The 16,336-nt window shown below is 34.5% G+C and overlaps 1 protein-coding gene and 1 long non-coding RNA gene across 36 annotated transcripts in view; one reads left to right on the plus strand and one right to left on the minus strand.

The window, feature by feature from the left end:
• ADGRL2 (adhesion G protein-coupled receptor L2) overlaps positions 1-16,336 on the minus strand; it is a 624,153-nt gene that overhangs the window by 38,256 nt on the left and 569,561 nt on the right. For 20 of the 35 annotated variants that reach the window (XM_058716832.1, XM_058716835.1, XM_058716836.1 and 17 more), the window contains 6 exons: positions 11,631-11,645; positions 9,905-10,705; positions 3,260-3,553; positions 2,610-2,713; positions 1,542-1,727; positions 659-697 (listed from right to left, as the gene is read on the minus strand). In XM_058716832.1, the coding sequence (XP_058572815.1) occupies positions 659-697; positions 1,542-1,727; positions 2,610-2,713; positions 3,260-3,553; positions 9,905-10,705; positions 11,631-11,645 (1,439 nt within the window). The remainder of the gene's footprint in view (positions 1-658; positions 698-1,541; positions 1,728-2,609; positions 2,714-3,259; positions 3,554-9,904; positions 10,706-11,630; positions 11,646-16,336) is intronic. The other 15 variants (XM_058716857.1, XM_058716855.1, XM_058716827.1 and 12 more) reach the window with 3 other exon arrangements.
• The window catches only part of LOC131504495 (uncharacterized), a 32,038-nt gene continuing 28,287 nt past the window's right edge, over positions 12,586-16,336 (plus strand). The window contains exon 1 of the long non-coding RNA XR_009258023.1: positions 12,586-12,694. This is a non-coding gene — a long non-coding RNA (uncharacterized LOC131504495). The remainder of the gene's footprint in view (positions 12,695-16,336) is intronic.

Genomic DNA, 16,336 nt, shown 5'->3' on the forward strand with positions numbered 1-16,336 from the left:
TGCTTCCTATTACTTGGATATACCAGGGAGAAAAATCGGCTGGAGTGAACAAGGATTCTGAGCCAAACAGGGGCTTTCTGTTTGTATTAGCCTGATAAAAACCAACATAGAACATATATTGATAACACTGTCACATTATTTATATTTCATTTCTAGTAACCCATCCCCATATCAACCTGCTTCTAGAAATGACTCCTAAAACTTTCAGGACAAAGCCTTTTTTTTTTTTTTATTTAAGAGTACACCACAGAGATAAGAAAGCAGTGACTTTTTCATGCACATACATTATGACTCTACAGTCTTTGATATGATAAACTGCCAAGAATATATCATAGCTGTTTTACTCAAGTTGTTTTTTAATCCACAGAGATGACAACAGGAAACAAAGAGACTGTATGGTTACTTTCCAATTCGGAGGATATTTCATTAAAATTCTTGCATGTTTGGATAAATGAAGAAAGAGCAAAAATTATAAAAGTAAATTATTTGCTTATTCTGAGAGTAATATACCTGAGAAAAGCCAACATTTGTACAGCTGATATGGGGCACATTATATAATTATCAAAGACTGAAATACATTGGATCATGCAGCAAGATGAGAAAGCGTGGCAGGTAGCTGAAGGAGGGAGAAAGCAGGGTGACAGCACAGGAGAGATACCTTAAGGTAAGCCCTGCATGTCTTCTCTCGTTTTTGGAGCTTTTTAGTAAAAGAAAAGAAAATCAGAGGTTAGATTTTATCTGTCGAAAATGAGGAAAAAAGAAATCCTCAAAACTTAGGCTTGTGTTCCTGAGCTCAAAGTTTATTATGCACAGCAGTCCTCTGGATTTTTGTGAGTTTACGCTGACTGCCAAAACTGCCCGTTTACAGTTTATAGCTGCATTTTATTAAATATACTAATCCAAAGCACTGTGATAAAACTAGAGCCAAAATATGTGGTTAAAAGAAACAAAAATGTCTACTTTTTAACCCTATAAAACCATATTAGCCACGGATTTTGGCTTAATATGAATCCCATAGGCTTATTTTATAGTATGGTTAAAAGAGCTACCAAATTTTTGTCATATTAGGAAAGATTAAGAGCACTAATAACACCATCCTCTTAGAGAGGGAAACCTGTCCTTCTCCCCAAACCTGCAACTGAAAACAGTATTACAGTGGCTAACATTCCTCTACGCGGTACAATTTTGCTGCAACCGTAAGAGTTGCATGTATTAGCGTCCAGAGTGTATGAGGTGTGTAACACATAATCTCTTCAAGTGCAGATAATGCGTTTGGAAGTGGGAGTACTGACCACAATCAGGCAATGTTTGCTACCAACTAAAATCTCCCTCAGAGATTTTAACTTTTTTTTTTTTTTTTTTTTTTTGTCGTGTTGCTCCTTTCTCAACTCTAATTCTCTCTTGGGAAATTAACCGAATTAGAAATTTTGTTTCTAAGTATATGTCAAGCATGGGGGGCAGGGGTTTGGCAGTCCAACGCTAGAAGAATGAAGAGCTGCCATATAAAATGTCTGACTAAATAACAGGAAATTCCTACCTACCTTGTTATAACTCCGTCCAGCGGAATCCTTTTCACTAGGTTTCAGTTCCTGCAGCTGTGCATCAAGAATGTCCACCAACTGCTCCATCAATCTCACCGAAGAACTCACATCTCCAGCAAACACTGGCCCTTTGGTATGTTTCGCCAGTTCATTGGCAAGACTAGCAGCGTTTTCTCCACTTCTGATCTGAAATGACAATTTATATTATCTCAGTATGACTTCTTGTTCTGTTTGTGGCTTCTTGTTCTTTTCCCGAGTATCTCTGTTGTGGTGAGAGAAATAGTTGCAAATATGTCAAAATCTGCAACTAATTGAGACCAATAACTTTCTCTTCATTTCAGATGATTAAAGGTTCTTAAATCCTCAAGACACAAAAGAAATTCTTAACCAGACCTTGAAAAGAAATGAAAAGAAAAGAAGAAAACCAGAAATCCCTTTTTAAAAAAATCTTTTAGATAGCTCTCTCAATTTCACTACCACCATTTTAAATAGCTGCTTAAAAATCTGATTTATTTATTCCAAAGATCCAGAAATTTAAACCAGAATGTAATCAGCATGATACTGGGAGGTGTTATCTACCACTTGCTTGCATTTCAGAAAGGTAAATGAGGAAGGAGAAACTAAAACGTCACTGCATTACACTGTAATATTGAAGTTACTAATGCCTTTTAAAGTCATTTTTATTTATTCTATTATAATCATCTGTGATATAAAGCATAAACATCTGCTTGCATTCTGTGGATTCAGTTGCAAACTTAATGATATTTGATTTATTAGGCCAATGGACTATTTGTCTTACACACATCAAAAGAAACAGAACAAACTAAATATGAATGAAATTAAGCAAGTATGTATTCATTAAAAAGCTTAACATAGAAAACAGCATGCCCCAAAACATATGTAACTTTGAACAAATAGTTTACAGACAAAACTATGCATAATTTTTTAAATTTTTATACTGAACAAAGAGCAATGAAGCTGGTTTTAACATACAAAGCTAAATTATTTATGTTAGACGTTAAAGCCCTTAATCACCAATGTGTATCATATTAAAAGGTTCCAACCAACCTTCTGAGCCAGCTGATTTACCCAGTGTGAGGTACAGTTGCTAAGATCGGGGCCCTTAGGGTTCCATGTTCCAGTGGAAACCATGCAGAGATAGGAGGCAGTTCCTACAACAGATGTAGAAAACAACAGTGAAATTGAAACCATTTTTCTGCAGGCATTCGGGAAATCAGCTAGGATGATACTACTCTGCATGTTAAATTTTGAATAAACGCTAATGGAAGTGGTTGACAATAACTGACAAAAAGTAGGGTATAATGCAGATTGTAAACAGTAAATATAAAGTCAGCATTGAAGTATCAGACATTTACAGCAAACAAACAAAAAGCCCTTGATTTTCTTGGGACTCATCCAAAATGATACTCCTAATGAGAAAGGCAGCTGTAAGAAGCCTCACTGGAGTCCATGGGCAAAAAATGCCACGCTTGACCCAGGTCTTTAAAAGGGAGAGGTAATTCACAGCCTGACCTTCAATAACTTGTGCAGTTTATGAACCGTTAAGTTGTCTACAGATGTTTTGTTACCAAAGTTAACAAAAATAATAACAGAGGTAGTTATCATCAATGTCTCTCTTTCCTCGAAATCACCTCGGTGTAATTCAGAACCAACTTACTGAATTTAAAAATAGACATTTGGCATTTTACAAGAAATACCTCTTGTTCCCTTGGGACACGGTCGTTCAACCATCATTCCCCTTTGTGTCTGAGGCCACTTTATTCCCCTCGCGTCTAATGCCTCGCAGAATCTCTCTGGCAGGGGAAAAATATTTGTTACAGGAGGAATTTTGGTTGTAGAAACTGCTGGAGGTGGTTTTGTCCCCTTGCTTCCTTCCTGTGATCCGGCTACGGTTGTGCTCATGGGGCCTTTCTGTGAAGCAGTGCTTGTGGTTGGTACTGTGGTTTTGAACAGCTCAGCTGAAGAAGTTATTGTCACAGCTGTGGTAGGCACTATGGAAAAAAGATGAGTATATTAACCTCAAACACACACTTGCACTCACATACAGGCACACACGGGAACGTGTATAGGCACAAACACAACACAAAACCCCTCCCATCCAGTTACCCCAAGTCCAACGAAATGAGAGTTAGTGAGAACGCCAGTAAGGTCGGAGAAAGAATAAATACACTCATTTATGTCAATTTACTCATATCGTTGACTAAGTGATGGTCGTGGAGGCTTTACTATCGGTTTGTCTGTTCGACTCGAATTGTGTTAAGTCTGTATCTCAATGAAATATTTGAGAATACAATTTAAGTATATTTTATGATGCATCATCCAACAGAAACCGAAGGTCGGTTTTAAATAAAGTTGCGGTGTCCACACCAAATATATTATATGTTAAATGAAACAATATGGAAAAATTCTTTTTTATATAAATTCATACCCTATAAATAATCAAAGTATCAATAAAAACCTGACAATTATATATAATTAAGACAACAGAAAATTTAAAGTCACCCGCTCTACATCTTGCAGGAAAATAAATACTGTGACATCTTTCCACCCAGCAGCCATTCTTGCTTGAGAGAATTTTGAGCATGCCTGATTAGATCCGAACAGAAGATGAGCTTGGCATGCTTGTGCTGTGTTAGTAAGGAAACATCTGAGGCTTCGTTAGGCATATTTACATTTGAAAATGTAGGCAGAAAAAGCAACTCTTCTGGTCACAGGTTACAATGCAATCTCTTATCAAGATAACAGGTTAGATCAAATCATGCCTAATTTGAAAACAACCCTACATTATCTTACCGACTTGAACAAGGAGTATAAAAGGAACCACAGTTACACATTTAGAGTATAAACTTAAAAAGAAATTATTTTAAAAGGTTGACTTCTAGCATTACTTTCCAACTGTTAAATCCACCAGGTTAAAAAATAATGGAGCTTAATGTTTCCTTCATTAACTACCATTTAATTAGTTTAAACAACGAAAATTCTGTCAGTAAAACTTTAATGCTATCATTTAAAATCTATTAGGGGGCGCCTTGGTGGCTCAGCTGGTTAAGCGTCCGACTTTGGCTCAGGGCCGGATCTCCGGGTCTGTGAGTTCGAGCCTGGCGTCAGGCTCTGTGCCGACAGCTCAGAGCCTGGAGCTTGCTTCGGATTCTGTGTCTCCCTCTCCCTCTGCCCCTCCCCTGCCTGTGCTCTGTCTCCCTCTCTCTCTCAAAAATAAAAAAAATACATTAAATAAAATCTATTAGGTGATCACACTAAAGTTTTATCAACACTTATAGATTACTGTCTCTTAAAATCTTACATATATGATGCTGTAAATTTCAATGATTTGAGTACAGCAAATTAAAAATAACTATTTTTCAAAAATCTTACAAAAACATTAAGTTATTTTATGCTTTCTCTATAATGTGAGAAACAAACTAGAACTTTAGAACTTAGAAAACAAGTTTATATAATCACTAATATGTTTAATATTTTAAGCTGTGGTCCATAAATAGTTATTTATATAATCCTGCCACTACTGACAGAGTTTCCTAAGTTCACCACAAAAAGTAGTGTGCGTTTGTTTTAGTTCTTTAGCAGTGAGACACCTCTTGTTGTCCGTAAATGCATACTGCACACTTTCTACACCTTTTTTCTTTCTTTCGCAAGAGAAATTTCTTAATCATGTGTTTTATTTCCAGGGCATAATTTATTGACCATATGAGAGATGCCTGTGTACATTAGTCAAACATCATGTCTAGCCAGCTGCTGCAGAAACCTATTCAAACCTGTCTATCTTTTCCTGTAAAGCACTTGCCTGACATCTTGTTAAACCTCTGTAATTTTCTTTTGATTACAATGCAGCCAGGCTTTCAGTGCTTTCTCAATTAACATTTGTCAAAAGCATCACAATCTTTTACAGAAGTGTCAAATGACTGCCTCTGAATCAAATCTTAAAGAGTAGTGGGGAATCGGAGCAAAAGGAAAAGGGCAGAGCAAAATGGTTTAGTGCCACACCGTCTTATGTATCTCTTGACACCGCATTAATTGGTACATATTTAATCACTGAAGTACGAATTAACAATACTGCAATTAGCGATCCGCTACCTAACATCCAGGGAAGATTCATAAAAACTGAGTCAAGGTAGGTAATAAAATGACGTCTGGTAAATGCACAACATTTCATGCAACATTCAATGTGTTTTTGAGAAAAAAATTTCATACATTTTCACCTTCTCTTCATCAAAAGTTTAAAGGGAATCAACACATTCTTCAAAGATAAATCAATGAAATATTGGGACGTTGTGAAAAACGTGAAAGTAAACTTGTATGTGGCAAAATTAAACCCTTCCTAAAGACCATGAGGATCTCTGGAATTTTGCAAGGCTGAAGTTTAGCACCTTCAAGGAAAGCCATTTTTTCTAATGACAAAGCCACAAATGCAGAGGTTGTTTCTAAAAATTAATATTTCTTCCAGAAGTGAAGACAGGTCCCAACAGGGCATCTGATAATGATAAAAGCCTACACTTATTCAGCATTTATGTACCAGATGCTATGCTAATCACCATTCATGGATCATCAGATCATCTTATTTAATCCTTGCCACAACCCCGTGAAGTAGGCACTATGATTATCTTCCTTTTACAGATGAGAAACTTGAGCCATGGAGAAGGTTAGGCAATTTGTTTAGGGTCACCTGGCTATATTCTTAAATGTTATGATCTTTTCTACATAAAAGATTTTCATAGACTCTCGAAAAGTATGGCACCCCTCCCCCCAAAACATTCTGCCCTTATTTTAGAGCATTTAACTGAGACTTTTCTGTGTAAATCTCTAAAACAAGACAACATGCGGGAAGATAACATAAAATACTAGAGCAACAGATGATAAAAAGTTTCATAATGAAACTGACATGGCAAAAGATTCAAAACTCAAGAATACCCTAAAAATGGTAACAGAAAACACATGGCAACCCACAATAGAATTTTATCTCAAATCTAGTTTGATTTTACAAAGTTCTGTCCCAGAGTTATCAGGGTGTTATGTCAAACACTCAGATGAAATGACTTAGCATTCTGCCTACGCTTATCATTTGAGTATAGAGATGTAGGAACAATGCTAAGAAAGTGCTAATAAACACACTTAAGAACTACCCATGAAAATTTCAACAAGCACATACAGAATGCTTCAATTTACTATGATGGTGTTTACTAACTACAGTGTACTAACAACAGCATCCATTTATGCTACGGGTAGCACTTCCCTCATCCAGGCCCAAGAACCCACTCACTGTTCACTGAATAAAGTCCAGTTATTACAGTGAGTCCATGGCCTGGAAAGGCAAAACTGTGTATTCATTAAATTTACTTTTATTCAATGTCTAAAAATAATGATCATCTTTTATTGAGCAATCATGATCAGTGGAAAGAGGTTTCAAGAAATATGGATTCTTGAATCCACTTCCTAAATAAATCAACCTATTTCTGTTGATAAAATTTTCTTCTCCTATTATTGAAGTGTCATACTTTAAAATTACTCCAAGACAAATATTCAGGAACTTTCAAAACCCAAGACATCGTGTTTTTTCAATAATATTTGAAATATCAAATTTGCAGACAAAGTAAATATAAAGCAATTCAGATTAAGAAATATAAAAGAGTTTATAAAAAAAGAACTGAAAAAGTTTTTCCTAAGCCCACTCTAGAGAGGGAGAAGGTGAAAAGAAAAACAGACTTAGTTTAGAGAAATGGAGTGAATGAACTATGCAGAGATCACATAAGGTTAAAAATTCTAGAAAAAAAAAAAGATGTATTTGAAACCATGACTAGGGTAAAGAAATAATATACTTGCCCCGTTAGGAATAAAAAGGCTTGGGTTTATAAATGGGGAAAAGTATTGAAGTTAATACACTATGAAACAGTCCACAACAAAAAATGAAAGGAGTGATAATTTTACCATTTTATATACCAATGTATATACACCTTGGTAACACACATGGTTAAGCAAAGCCAGTACATAAGACTCTGAATTACAGCCAAACCAGTCAATCATTGCTTTATGACAGCTGAAGACCTGAATTCTCTGATTGCTTTGTCCTATCAGTTTTGTGGATCTTGCTTCTTAAAAGCTGACAGTAGCTTATTGATTTGACCTAAATTGATGGGCCAGAATAGTTCTACAAGGCCCCATCTCCATGCATATAGATATCAGCACACATCTTGGATGAGAGAGACAGGAGTCTCTAAAAGCATATGAAGATAAATTATAAGAAAGAAAGAAGAGAATATGGTTCCAACAGCAGCAAGAGAAATTTAGGTCATATAAAACTTTTTCTACCATTAAGGGCTTAATAAGGGGTCAATATGAATTCTCACTTTCCAGGAGTATTTAAGAATGGCTAAATATACTGGATAACAAAACACAGTTGTAGGAACACAACTACCAAATATGCCAAGTTTCTCATTTTCAAAGCAGATAACCGCTCTTTCCAAAAATATCTAAATTATCACAGACTTTTTCATCTGAAATGGATCAAATTATTTACGAGAAAATAAACCACATGTGGAAAACGACATTATTATTCATCTTATATTGTGTGACCAGTGGACAGGGCAATGATTCTTTGTTGAATTGAACCTGTAACTCAATTTATTCACAACCCTTCAGTTGTTGCCTGACTATGAATTTGCATTTCTAAAAGTATTTATTTCTTTTTTTCCTAATAGAGGGGTAGAGATTTTTTGCTGCCCAAAACAAATTTAACAGCTGTGAGAGTAATACAGGTTACAAAAAAGATTAACACAAGGATCAATACACAATGTCAAATTTTGTCAATTTCTGAAGTTTGCCTGTAACAAACCTATAGGGTAAAGAAGAAGGATGGTAACTAGACAGTTGAGATACAGGAAACATCCCAAATTACTGGTCCTATGGGAAAAAAGATATGCCTAAATTTAAAAGTAAATGATTCTATATTATCAATAAAGATTTTTATGCCTCAAAGATTTAATTGCTGAAAATTTAACAACAGACATTACCACTGTAATTTTAAGCTAAAAAATTTCAGACATACATGAATTATAGTAACAATATGCCATTCTTCTCTTTTTAAGCAAAAATTACATATTTTTGGTATACTAGAAAGACTCGAATGAGAATTTCAACTATAAAAAGCTGTGGCTTCTGTTCTTAGGTCCTGACCCTATTAGAATATTTAGAACTCAGTAATAACATATCTTAAAAATATGTATACGTACATGTAATTATGTTTAAGTCTGTGGATGTGTATGTATTGCTTTAACAGAAAAAGATACTAATTTCTTTTCCACCTTGTTGAAGAGACTGATTTAATCATGTCAAAGTTCCAAAGAACTTTCTGGTTCTTAAAATTTTGAAGTAACTCAGTAATTTGAACATTCCAATTAACTAGGTAAATTGAAATATTCAGCTTTAAAACACAAATGCTATTGTTCAAATAGAAAAGACATAATGCAAGCTTTATAGCAATATATGAATCAGTTACTTTATCATGAGTATGAGGTAATCTGGTTTTAATGAAATATTCATTTAATTTACCCTCAAAAATTGTTTTCCACAGAACTGAATATAATTGACAACTAAAATGTATTTCCAAAGGTTTTACATTACTTTCTAAAGTAATGATCCTCCATAAAGTACCTAAAGAGAACACAAATTGAAAACGTTAGCTTATCCATCTTCATAAATCATCACTTGGGATCATTTAATGCTTAGTCTATGTGTGACAGTTGAAGTCACAGAAATATTTACTTAAAACCATCACTAATTTATCAGGAAATAAAAATGTGTGATTCTACTAGGAAGATGTTGGATGACTCCCTTTCCTACCCAGATAGCAGATACCACAACTTCAGAACACTTATGCCTGACATTGTACATCAAGCCTGACAATTCTCCTGGGATTTCCTAACACACATTTCCCTTAACCACTGGCGCCAAGAAGTTAAAAGGTCTGCACATAGATTGTAATCAATTCAGAAGTCAGGTAGGAATAGGAAAAGAAAAACAAAAAAAAACACAAAGCTAACAGGTTCGTAGCTGGTATTACATTCTTAGCAATGCAAAACAAAACCGACTAATGATGTTACAATTTTTTGAAGTCAACATTTAAATGAAAAAATTCAAAGAAAGAAAATGGGCCAAAATAAGGGTAAAATGTACACACTATGTGCCAACATGAAATACCACAACATCATCCTTTGAGTTTTAACCATGAAAAAGGGGAAGAAAACGGACAGGGAAAAAAAAACACAAAAAACCTCTGAGTCTTTTAAAAGTAAGCTATTATAAAGACATGAGCATTAGCAAGCAAACGTTCTTACCTTGGGCAGGATCCGGTGGACCAAACTCCAGAGAATATCGTAAAATGAAGTTATTGTTCCACACGTAGAGTTGGTTATCTCTAGGATTGTAATCCACTGCAGCAATATACTGGTATTGGTTGGGGAAAGGAACATCTACATACTCTCCTCGGTTTAATCGGGTATTGTAAATGTAATCAATTGCATTCTTGCCTGTTTCACTCTCATTGTCTTGATAAACTGACCTGACCACATAGAGGACTCCGCAGATCATAAAAGCATTTGATGCAGCACGTTTGTCATACACAGTCTCCCACGTTGCTTCAAATCGAAGAGTATATGGATTTAGTTGGCTAATAACTATCATTCCATTGTTCTGTTCAGTGGCATAAATGACCCATAAGCCATTTTCATCAACTGCTAGGTCGATATCAGTCTTTCCTCCCCATCTATATGGTGAGGTATCATGATAGTTGGCATAGTTAATTATGGCCTCTCCACTCTTAATTCTAGTCCTCAAGTCAAATTTCACAATATTCCTTGTTCTCTCTTTGTTAAAGAAGACAGCACCATCATATACTACAAATCCAGTACCATCTACTCGATTTGGAAGTTTATATGTTGTTGTTTGGCGACTGTTTTGGAAATCTTCTAAAGAAGCATATTCTATTAAAGTATCGGTACGATAGGGAGTCCAGGGCATGAAATAAATTTTATCTGCAGCCTGAAGAGGGTCCTTGCACCAAGCACCTGCCTTTTGTTCAGCTTCATATATACATGGTGAATCCACAATTGCTTTCAAGGTCCCAGGGCACACAAAAACTAACAGTCACAGAGAAAAGACAACAATTAAGCCAAGTTAAAAAATTAAACAGGCAAACACAAGTTTCAATGATCATAAATCAAAAGAGAAAAAATTTGTTTTATTAACATTTGATTTTTTTGTAATTTATACTTAATACAAGTACCACCTTTCCTTCTTCAAGTTACCATAATCAATGTACCAGCATACAAAGTGGCTGGGGTTTGTTTTCGTAAGGGCAAACCTAAGTTTAAGATCATTCACAGCTAAGTTGACAATGTGCACTTTTGCTATGTGTTTTCAAGCTTTTGATTTGGTAATTTATACTTTAAAACTTTTAAGCTTTGTGCATAGCAGTGTACAAAATATTTAGTCCCAGCTTTGTACCCTCCTTCCCCTAGCACACTTGTAAACCCTCAAAAAGCAAAACACCAAAATAAAGCAAATAAAACAAAAACCCAATGTGAAGGCTTATTTAGAACTTTTATAAAGTTAGACTGAAAACAAAGGTTCTTCAATTGAAGAAACGTAAACATTCGGAAAATGTAATTAGGAACAGAGAAAAGTAAATACAAGAAAAGCAGAGATGAAACAACCAGGAGACCCTGGAACCATGGCATGCTATGGAGAGGGTTCTGGAAGCCAGGCAGGATGACACTTTAATAATAAAATATCCAAAGGTGTCAGAAAAAGAGATAAAGGGTGAAAAAGAAACACAGAATGGAGGAGCAGCTCCCCCTGGCCGACTTCAGAATTTTTACCCCATCACCAGATTTAGCAGTCATATAATTTCACTGTAAACAGTCGACTTCTTTATGAGGTGCATTTATGAGATCCTGCTGATTACTTTAATGTCAGGAGTATTGTGGGGAGAGGGAAGGGAGGAGGTAACATCCATAAGGCACATAACAGGGAGCTGGGGTTCAGACTGTATACGTTATTTACCTTTTTGCTCCACTTCTATTTTAAGCATCGGAAGAGAAACAAAAAAAAAAGTGCAAGGAAAAAAGAAAAAAGATTAAAATAAATTGACTATTAGTCTAAGACTGAATTCGTAATAGATGCTAAATATAGGAAGAATAAGAGCTGTACTACTTTGGATAAAGAGAAACACACAACAGGAAAACCTAGCAGGAGAAAGATTCTAAAGTTACATAAAAGAACATGGATCAATCATTTTAGTAGATTAAGGAGGCAATACAAATATGTTGGCATGTTGTTTCACTTAGGGTACCTGAATAAATAATGAAACTCTTCACTAATGCATGGTATATATACTCTTGCCTTTCCAAGTCGCTCAGCATTTTTACCAAGTTTTACTGTATCTATGTATGCTACAGGCACAAATGCATGCAAAGGTATATCATCCCCATCTATCATATTAACTCATTATTAAATTGATAAAAACAGGTAAGCATAACAACAGGAAAATATATTTATAAAAATAACTCAATTGTGGAGCTTAGGTCTGATTTAAAGAATACTGATATGGTTATATTTTAACATTGTTTTCTAAGATATTTATGTAAGAAGAAATATATATAATTATGCATCTTAGTACATTTCATTTTTTTATCTTTCATTTCTAGAAAAATCCATTTTAATTATAAGGAAAAAATGCCTCCTTTTCGGAATAAATAAATCTCTCCTGCTACCCCAATAAGGATTTTTAAGGGTGGGGTAACATAGTACCTTTCTTCCCCATTAAGAATTAGTAAATTTACTTATTTAAATTTTTGTATGTTTTATATTATAAAATTCTTATTAAATTCTCTATATCACATATCTCAAACTTGTAGTATTAAGTCTATTGTTTAAAAAAGTAAGCAAAATACATACAAGGAAAAAGCAAGCAGAGTAGGCAAGGAGAAAAAGGAAGAAAGAATTATGGTTAGCTTATTATGACATCGTCTACCATCATCAATTTACACAGAAAGCAAGCTAGCATGCAGCGACAATCATACCGAGCATTCAAAGCAAATACCTTGACTCCACAGACCCCATAAAAGGTAAATGCTTTCATAAAACAAACCTGATTAGTACAGTTATATGAGAAAAAAAAGTCCTCCCTCCAAGAAGTCTAAAGAAACGGATTATACAGTTAGGAAGGTTGCTTTGTAAGATTCTTCCTGGTAAATAGAACTGTAATAATAACAACCCATAAAACACTATTTTAGACTGTATGTAGGCCTTGAAGTATGTTGCCTGAATTTCATAAAGTGACCAGATTAATGTCTGTGATTCTCCCTCTTTCCTTATTAAAATGCATTAGGGTGTGCTAATACTCTATCTCCAAATTGATTATTCAAAGATACTGTAGTTGCACATTTCATTAAGATGTCTTAGCTTGATTAATTTTTAAAAATTATAATAATTCATCAAGATTAAATACTGACCTCCTGAAATACCTCAGGGAGAAATATCACACAAATATTTTTGCCATAGGAATAGCGTATAACCTTTTGCATTACGCTACCACCTTCCCATCTGACTTGGTCTACTTAACCACTTTCAGGAAACATACTTGCTCTCTCATGTGTAATTCTGACTATATCAGGTAAAAGTAAGTTCAGTGTTACTGATACGAAACAGTTCTTTTTTTATAAACCACTAGTTCTAAACTTACTCCTCAAGGAAGAGCAATCTTATACCTGCTTAGAATCAATAACGGAAGGGCGTCATGGGAAAATGAGCATAAGAGAAATCATTAGTGTTGTGACTTCTCAGTCTATATTTATATACAGATCTGTATTCTTTTTTTCAGGAAAGGATGATTTTACTGAGTAAATCAAGTAAATGTAAAGGATGGGAATAATACATTTTAAAATATGTTACATATTTAGAACAGAACTTAAAACAAGTTCAATAAAGAATTTATAAAGTATATTTGTTTTCTATAAATTGAAAATGGCCAGGCTTTGTCATGTAATACACTAAAATGACAGTGCATTTACTTAGCAAAATATTAAATAGGGAATTCTTCCTTTGTGATTTAACTGATACCACATATTAAAGAGAACAAAATGTAGATAAATTGTACATAATTTATAGTTCTGATGAAAACAGAAGTAACACCCAAATGTAAAAATGATCTAAAAAACTTTTGATGATTGACGAATCACATAAGATATGGGTATTGAAAACAAAAGTCTTTATATTATGATTTTTATGAAAACTCAAAGGACAGATAGATATCTGTCAAACCAGCCCAAACTCCATCAACCCAGAAGAATATAAAAATACAATAAAATTAATAAAACCAGCATTCTTCATCACATGCCAAATGTATATTGCAACTTGTCTTACAGGACTGTATGAATTAATTCATAACAATACATTTACTATTCTATAGACCAAACATGAATACATGACCCACTAACATCAGTGGAGGACAACTACATGGATATGCAAGACACAAAATTGACCCAAACAAACTTAAGCCTACATACTCTGTACCTGAAGTGACACACTATTTCATTTTGAATAATCTCACACTTATTCACGAAAAATATTTAATCAATAGTAATGGTCATTCTAATGAAGAAAACATAGCTAAAATTATGGCATAACTTGTATAATTTGATGATAATTTGAAAAAGAGGGCACAAAAACTGAAGCCAAATCTTGACTGTAAAATATGAAAGTATAATAATTATTCTCTTTTATTCTACAAGATCCTTAAGACTTCCTTTAAACACACATATATTAAATTACTAACATTTCTGTTAACGATAAAAGATACTCTGGGGGCGCCTGGGTGGCGCAGTCGGTTGAGCGGCCGACTTCAGCCAGGTCGCGATCTCGCGGTCCGTGAGTTCGAGCCCCGCGTCGGGCTCTGGGCCGATGGCTCGGAGCCTGGAGCCTGTTTCCGATTCTGTGTCTCCCTCTCTCTCTGCCCCTCCCCCGTTCATGCTCTGTCTCTCTCTGTCCCCAAAATAAATAAAAAACGTTGAAAAAAAAAAATTAAAAAAAAAAAAAAGATACTCTGGATACACACATTTTTGACACGGGCATTATCTGGGCAGGTGTAAATGTCACATATTATATTACATGTGCCTGTCCATAATAAAGAGTAAAACAAACAATAGCATTTCTAATAAACTCTGTTAAGTAAATTCATTTTAAGATTTTCAAAAATCATGGGAAATTTCTGGACATTTTTTAAAAAGGAGGATATAGTTTCAGATGTATGAATTCCTAGAGAATTTGCTTTGGATAGAAACTGGCATAAAGCCAGGTGGTAAATGACACATAATAAACGTTATAGTGACAATTTTTATCAGCTATACAAAGTTTAAGAGGGGTATGCAAATGATACAACGCACAAAAACACTATTAAAACAAGGGGAAAGGGAAAAATAAAAGTGTAAGAGATGGCTATGACAGAAGCATAAAGAAACAAAAGGAGAGGAAAATGGGGAAAAGAGGTAAGGAAAAACACGATCCTACCTAAGATCAAAACAATCTAAAAAGATCTTTTGCATTAAATTTTAATATTAGTGAAAACCATGCAATTTATAGTGTGTCACAACTGTACAGTATATAGGAATTATAATTCTATTTGTTCACATGGCATAATTTGAAAAAAAAAGCCAGACTTATTTCTGATTCGTGCAAACATCTAGAAAGGTAACAGCAAATTAATTACTGGTTTTTTTTTTTTTTTTTTAAGGACAAAAACTAAAAAGAACAAATACTTCTCTGAGTATAGCTATTTGCAAGTTTAGTGCACAATATACAACACTTCTGGAGAACTGAAAAAGTAAAATTTTGAAAGTTAGATGTTCCAGAAGATATCCACATTTTTCTTTCTTAAACAGAGCAAGAAATAACTTAAGAGTCTGAAAATAATATTTGCTTAACACTGTTCTTGGTCTATAGACTAGGTTACAGGAACTGGCTCCAGAAAGACAATTCTTGGCAGCTCTGACTGATTCCACTGTTTGGGAATGGATGCTGTATTCCTTTTCTAATTTGAGGACAGAAACCATGATAAATTCAAATGAAAGCAACTTTACGGAACAAAATTTTGGTTAGCTCAAAAGAATACAGTATTCCTCTAGTGGCACAGGAGAATGATTATGTAAGCCACCAACACTACACATAAGAGAAATGGTATAAAGATCAGTGCACTCAGTAGGCTTCCAATCCTACAAATGGTATAGAAAATACTGAAAACATAAAAAGCATCCATTTCACAGTAACACAGGAACACAGAGCAGGGATGAAAAGAAAAGATAATCTGTGTTTGGCCTTTAACTGATACCCACAAAAAGCCAATTTATCAAAACTGTGGGCAGAGGAAAAAGAGACCGCGCCTTCACAGGATGTGTAAGAAAGTATTACTACCATATTGGACATCCTATATCCATCTGAGTTCAGCCCTCTGGTTTTAGAAATATTGATAGTTTGGACATATAAATCTATCAGAACTAGTGATCTAGTTGTTGAGGTTCTGGAAAAAGCAATTTCGTTATTTAGTTTAAATCTATTTTTTTTTAAGGAGAGTAGTGTATAAAACTATCGCAAATCAATAAAACTGCTGTTAAAGAACTTTCAATTCAAATGCCTATGAATTAAGGTGACAGACACCTCTTGTTTTCCAGTAACGAAGACAAGAACACTATCAAACAAACTAGCCTATGAAAATT

The sequence above is a fragment of the Neofelis nebulosa genome, chromosome 2, assembly GCF_028018385.1.
Source record: "Neofelis nebulosa isolate mNeoNeb1 chromosome 2, mNeoNeb1.pri, whole genome shotgun sequence".
NCBI classification, from domain to species: Eukaryota; Metazoa; Chordata; class Mammalia; order Carnivora; family Felidae; genus Neofelis; species Neofelis nebulosa.